The sequence below is a fragment of the Dipodomys merriami genome, unplaced genomic scaffold, assembly GCF_024711535.1.
Source record: "Dipodomys merriami isolate MVZ:Mamm:240054 unplaced genomic scaffold, mDipMer1.0.p SCAF_24, whole genome shotgun sequence".
NCBI classification, from domain to species: Eukaryota; Metazoa; Chordata; class Mammalia; order Rodentia; family Heteromyidae; genus Dipodomys; species Dipodomys merriami.
The window spans coordinates 16,298,597-16,305,988 of NW_027203826.1; the positions used below are offsets into that span (position 1 = coordinate 16,298,597).

The 7,392-nt window shown below is 35.0% G+C and overlaps 1 protein-coding gene across 1 annotated transcript; it reads right to left on the reverse strand.

Moving 5' to 3' along the window:
• Positions 1-3,704: 3,704 nt before the first annotated feature.
• LOC138835540 (olfactory receptor 5V1-like) lies at positions 3,705-4,652 on the reverse strand. The gene has a single exon (XM_070034029.1). It carries the CDS (start codon positions 4,650-4,652, stop codon positions 3,705-3,707), a length of 948 nt encoding a protein of 315 aa, XP_069890130.1.
• Positions 4,653-7,392: the final 2,740 nt, after the last annotated feature.

The window sequence follows — 7,392 nt, forward strand, 5'->3', positions numbered from 1 at the left end:
AGAGCTAAGGATCACAAAATTTTAAGATGGCCTAGGCAAAAATCTATGAGTCTTAAATCTATAATTAATCAGAAAAAAAGACAAAAATAGAAAGCCAATTGCCTCTGTATCAAATGGTGCTCAAAAGGCTGACTGTCCATATACAAAAATATGAGACTCTATTCCTATCTCCTACCAACTCAAGATGAATTAACTTCTATATTAATGACAAAAATATAAATCATAAGACGAAACCTGGGAGATATTGGTCTGTTCAATTTTTTTCCAGATTTGATTTGAAAAAGAGACAAAAAAGTGAACAAATGGGATTGCAAGAAAATAAAAATTTCTGCACAGCAAAGTACCAACACAATGAACAGACAATCTATAGAATGGAAGAAAATATTTGCAAGATATATCTATATCTAGTTACAAAGAAATTCATATAAAAATATAAAACACTACGCTATTGAAAGAAAAATATAATTCAATTTACAATCAAAGCACTTGAATAAACATTGCTTTTTTAATTTTTTTTTAAATTGTGAAAATACCATGAAGAAGGGATACAATTACATGGGCAAGATAGTGAGTACATGTTTTAGCAAGAATTGTTGCCTCCTCCTTTGTTTCCCCATACCATCCCTTCCGCTCTCCACCCCCATACCCCTACAATCCCCTACCACCACCTCCCTCCATCCCTCACCCACAACCTCACCAAATTTGTAAAGTTCATTTTTTGACATAACGTCTGGTACATCTCATTGTTGCAATGGGTCCACCTGTATCCCTATTTAAGCAATTTGATTTTTCCCTTCCCCTCCACAAATTATATCAACATCAAATACAGTGAAAGCAAGGCTTATACCATGGGGAAAGTACATACAAAGCAACAAAGAAATCATCTTATAAACATGTTGGAAACAATCACAATAAAGACAAAAACATTTGAATCCTTATCTTGGGGTTCATTTCACCTAACATCAACTTGTCTGACAGTTTCTGTTTGTCTCAGACATATACTAGTTATTGCAAATAAGGGAAACCATGGAACCCATGTTTCTTTGGGCCTGGCTTACTTCACTTAATATAATTTTTTCCAAGTCTTTCCATTTCCTTACAAATGGTACATTTTCATTCTTTCTGATGGAGGCATAGAATTCCATTTTGTATATATACCACATTTTCTTGATCCATTCATCTACTTAGGGGCATCTTGGTTGGTTCCATATCTTAGCTATGGTAAATAATGCTGCAGTAAACATAGTCGTGTTGGTAGCTTTAGTATAGTCTTGTTTGTGATCATTTGGGTAAATGCCCAAAAGTGGGATTGCTGGGTCATAGGGGAGCTCTATGTGAAGTCTTTTGAAACCTCCATAGTGCTTTCCAGAGTGGTTGAACAAGCTTACACTCCCACCAACAATGCAGTAAGGTTCCTTTCTGTCCACATCCCCTCCAGCATCTGTTGTTATTACAGTTCTTGATTATAGCCATTCTAACTGGGGCGAGGTGGTATCAGTAAATGGTGCTGGCAAAATTGGTTAATCACTTATAGATAAAGCTAGATCTTTATATATCACCCTGGACCAGAAGCAACTCCAAATGGATCAAAGACCTCGGAGTCAAAGCAGACAATCTGAAAACATTACAGGATGGAATAGGAGAAACACTAGGTCTCCTGGGCACAGGCAGAAATTTTCTTAATGGAGACCCAGAAACACAACAAATCAAAGAAAGGTTGGACAAATAGGATTGCATGAAGTTGCAGAGCTTCTGCATGGCAAAGGATATAGCTAGCAAGATCAATAGAACGCCCAAGGATTGGGAGAAGATCTTCACTAGTCATACAATGGACAAGGGTTTCATATCTAAAATATACCTGGAACTCAAAAAATTAAATCCCCCAACAACAAATATTCAAAGAAACAACTGCCCAATAAGCAAGTAGGCTGAAGACTTAAAGAGCAACTTCTCTGAAGAGAAAAGAAGGATGGCCAATAGACACATGAAGAAATGCTCAACCTCCCTAGCCATAAAAGAAATGCAAATCAAAACAACATTGCGTTACTACCTCACTCCAGTTGAATAAACATTTCATTTACAAAAAGACACACAAAAATATGGCCAACATAAATGAGCAAAGAATTCAATGTCTTTAATCTTTAGGAAAAACATAATTGAAACCACATGAGACATCACCTTATATGTGTAATAATAGCAGTTATCAAAAGTAGAACCTATGTATAATGATTGTCAATGAATATAAAGATGAATGATAACTATTGTTAGGGTTGTGCAGATAAGAGAAAATATGTGTATTTTGGTGAAAACATAAAATTGCTCATTTTTCAAATGTGTATTGAGGTTCTTAGAACTGCAGTCAAGTAATCAATGCATATCCTACAAAATTAAGAAAAACGAGGAAAGAGGGGGGAAGAAGGGAGGGGTGATCATGTTCATAGATGCAACATTGACCAAGACACATTGTATTCATAAATTGCTTTGTTGAATGGTGATTCCTCTGTACAAATATTACAAAACAATAAAAAACAAATTTTGAAATCTAGAAATAGAATTATCTCAAATAGTTATCATTTTTGTGCTCTAAGCATCCAAAATGTTTGTTCTAGCTAATTAAAAATCTGCAACAGTTTTTAGAAAAATTATCATGATCAAATAATCCTGCTTCTAGATTTCACAAGAAAAATATGCTTCTTCTCTGAAATTGTTGCATAATTCACAAGAGTCAAGTGATTAAACCAAACTACGTGTTTTACAGATTAATGGATGAGAGTAATTGACATAAGTTTAAAATAGATTAGATAAATAGATAGATAGATAGATAGATAGATAGATAGATAGATAGATAGATAGATAGATAGATAGATAGATAGGTAGATAGTGCTAAAATAAAATACTGTCTTTGAGAGAATGTGGATGAAATAGTAGATTATCATCATAAGTGAGAAAAGCCAAGTACAAAACTTAAGACCACATTTGAAAGTTAAAAGGGTGTTAGTTACTAGGAATTAGGAGTATTTAAACAAAGGGGAGAGGATGATTGAGGGAACAAACATTCAATTAGTAATTGAATTTGATTTTTCAGCTATAAAATATTTTGCACGACATGAAAAATATAGTAAAATATGTATTGTATACCTTAAGTTTGTAGATAAAGTATACTATAAGCAATATTAGCACACATAGCAATGAAAACAAGAATTGAGGTTAAAATATATCAATTCACCAATTCACATTACTACATAGTGTATTTATAGGCCATAGTATTGAATTGCATCAAATGAATATTTACGATGACAATTTCTCAATTAACAATTTACAAACTTTAAAGATGAATAATTAAAATCAGTAGAGAGGTGATTAAATGTAGATTAGAAATAGAAAAGAGAACATAGGAGTAATACAGTTACATGTACACATACACATATGTGTATGTATGATTTGGATGTAGCTAAGTTCATTACTAATAAAAAGTGACATGATGTATAGTTAAAGTGGATAAATCTCAAAATAATTATTTTGTGAAAGAGAGTTGTTAATCCCCAATTGCCAAAGATAAAAATATAAATGAGGTATCCAAAACTACAGTTTCAAGTGTATTTATATTTCTATTTAGCTACATATTTTGTTCTATATGTGAAGATAAAATTGTGTTTCTACAAACTCATTTCTTGAAATGCACAAAACTACATACTATTTTAAGATTATGTTTGGGCTGCAAATATTTTACTGCAAAGAAGTCTTCTGAGGGCTCCTTTGACTTCTGTGTTTCTCAGGCTGTAGATGATGGGGTTTAACATTGGAGTAATTACCCCATATAACATGGAAACGAGTCTGTCTCTGGCAGGGGAATGTTTACTGGAGGAAGGGCGGATGTAGGTAAAGATGGTTGTCCCATAGAATAAGCAAACCACAGTGAGGTGAGAGGCACATGTGGAGAAGGCTTTGCGCTTCCCTTCTGCTGACCGGATCTTCAGGATGGTGGAGATGATGTACGTATAAGAGATCAAAGTGATCAGGAAGGCACTAGTACCCAAAGTGCCAGCTACCACTAAAACAAGCATTTCTTCCGTGTAAGTGGAAGAACAAGACAGGGCCACCACTGGAGGGACATCACAGTAGTACTGGTTAACTTGATTCGACTTGCAGAAAGACAGGCTGAAGGTGGTCATTGTGTGGAGAAGGGAGTTGAGGAAACCAGCTGCCCAGGTCCCAGTCAGCAACTGCGCACATCGAACATGGCTCATGATGAGGGTGTAGCGGAGGGGAAAACATATCGCCACATACCGATCATAAGCCATGACAGCGAGCAGGAAGACCTCAGTCCCAGCTAGGGCCACCAGGAAATAAAGCTGTAAGGCACACCCAACAAAAGAAATGCTGTGGTCCTCTGTCAAGAGGTTCTGGAGCATCTTGGGAACTGTAGCTGAAGGACAAAATATGTCTAACAGGGACAGATTTGCTAAAAGGAAGTACATGGGAGTGTGAAGCTTTTGCTCTATAGTAATGGCCAGGAGGATGGCCCCGTTACCCACCAAGGTGATCTGATAGATGAGTAGAAATGCCACAAAGAGGGGGTACCGCACTTCAGGGAGGTCAGAGAGTCCAATGAGAATAAACTGAGTCACCGTTGTAAGGTTGTAGACTTCCATCACTCCTTTCCACCACAGTCTGTAGGGGGAACTAAGCCAACAAGCACAGGTTAGGACCCAAAACCAAGAAACTCAGTGATGGACATATTCTTAATAATGACAATGCGGCTGCTGATAAACTATGTTAGCTAACTTTACTTGGAGACTTCAGTTTATACTACTTCCATTTCAAATATCTGCTTTACTCATGATATTTTTTTTCTTGTTCACCCTTAATTCATTTTCAGAATGAATCTTTTTGAGTAACTAGAGGCCCTGGAAACTTCACCTGCCAATCATTTTGAAGCATGTAATGTTAGAATTTTTAGCAGTGGAAGCTGATGGGGGATTTCTCATATGCAGACAGCCACTGGCTTCATTCTGATGATGCCATCTTTACTTGTACAGATTGCACTGTCTCAATACTAAATGCTTAAGTTGTGTATTATGTATTATTTATCTTATTCCATACTTTGTTTGCAAAATGCATGTATTTTAACACAGTTACAAATATGTAACTCAGCTTACTAATATAGTCTTGTATGTGCATATACTTTGAGAAATTTATTTTAGTAAATATACTCAAGATATAATGTATCATATATTATCATATATAATATTATTATATAATATCAAAAATGTAGGATTGTTATGTCATCACTTCAGAATATCTCTATTTGGAAGCAGTAAATATGAAATACTTCTTGATTTCATTTCATTTCTAGTACTAGGATTTGAACTCATGAACCCATGTTTACTTGGCTTATTTGTTTGGCTGGCTCTTTACCATTGAGCCATGTCTTTAGACTAGTTTTTTTAAATTATTATTATCTTTTACTAGTTGGACCAAGCAGTTGTGACTCAACAAAATAGTTTATGAATACAAGGTGTCATAATCAATATTGCCACTTTAAACATTTTCATCCAGCTGTCGTTAGCCCAAATAATTACTATTATTTTAGAAATTGAGTCTTACGGACATTTTTGTCCAGCAGGGCCTTGTACTATGACCTTCTTGATCTCAACCTACTGAATAGCTAAGATTACATGATTGAAATACACACTCTTAAATATAGACATTAGAATTTATCTTAATAGCCCATATAGTTGCAATGCTCAGTGAGCTGTTCAGTAAAATAGTTTAAATTCTGAAAGTAAGATTTTGGATTTTTTTTCTGTTACTTTCTAAACAAATTATTTTTATAACACATCTTGAGAGAAAAATCACAGATAAAACGAGATAACAAAATACAAGGAAAATATATATTCTATGGTCTTCCTTGTTCTTATTTTCCTTAGTGCAAATTCTGAATGTTTTCATTAAATATATAGAATAAATAATGCAAATCACACAAAATTTGCATAAATGGCATGAAATTATTCTCTGCATCCTTTTTTAACTATCAAGTTTTCAAAAGAATTACTGTCCGTACTGGGGGAAGCCAGGCAATGGTGGTTCATGCCTGTAATCATAACTATTCAGGTGGCTGAAATCAGAAGATCATGTTTCAAAGCCAGCTTGACTTGAAACTCTTATTTCCTATTAATCATTAATTAGGTAGAAGGGGAACTGTTGTTCACATGGTAGAGCACAGCCTTGAGGAAAAAGGCTCAGGAACAGCACATAGGTTGACATTTAGCCTCAAGATCAGCAAAACAAATTTAAAAATTAAAAATATTAAAGAATATTACCTGAGGGTGTTAAGTTAGCACACATCTAAAATACCATCACTCAAAAGCTTAAGGCTTTAGGATCATAAGTTCATGTGTAGACTACATAACGAGACCCTGTTTCAGATCTAGGAGACACAGAGATTCAAAAATGCTCTTAGGATACTCAAGCTTTCCCTGCTTTATGTGGTCACTGGTACATAAACATGTAATTATGAGCATTAAACCATGCAACCATCATAAGGGATGTGTGGCTAAAACCGCCCACTGCTAATGAAACATAGTTTTTCCCAAATATTATCTTGCATATGGTCAGTAACAAATGAAATGTACAGGAAGCTTTGCTGCTCAGAAAATAATTAACTTTAAAGTTTCAATACAGAGAAAAATGTCATTAGCTAAGTACACATAAATATACCATAAACAGATCTGAAACCTTAACATAATTAAATTGTGTTTTCTTAAAATACCATTATTGAAAAATATTGCGTTTCAGTTTTCTTCAAAAAGGTTAAGTTACAAACAAAACAATTGAAGCAGAAAGCAAGATGACCCACACCACATCTTACTTCAGTCCAGTAACAGCAAACGTCACTTGTATGTAGAACACTTATTAGAATTTAGTCTGTATATGATACACATTTTTCCCTTAGGAAATATGAAAATGAGGGTTCTAGAGGGATTATTCCTTTCTTCATGAATCCAATCCTAACAATCCAATCCTAACAATAGAGATATATAATCAATTCAGTATAAGTTTTAAGTAATGCAAAATTATATGAGTACATTTCTTTTCTTTTCTTTTCTTTTCTTTTCTTTTATTTGTGAAGATACTGTACAGAGGGGTTACAATTACATGGGCAGGATTATGCGTACATTTCTTACCAAGCATTGCAGCCTCCTCCTTTTGATTATGCTTCACATCCCTTCCCAGCCTCCCCCCTCCCCCCCAATCCCAATCTTTCTCCTTTCCCCTCCTCCCCCCCGCCACCAACATTGTAAAGCTCGTTTTGGACATGACAACTTGTACTTCTCATTGTTGCAACAGGTCCACCTGTATCTTTAAACAACTGGTTTTTCCCCATCTCCT

What these genes read in the sequence shown, in the direction of transcription:
- LOC138835540 (XM_070034029.1), bottom strand. Translation starts at nt 4,652, where the DNA reads ATGGAAGTCTACAACCTTACAACGGTGACTCAGTTTATTCTCATTGGA.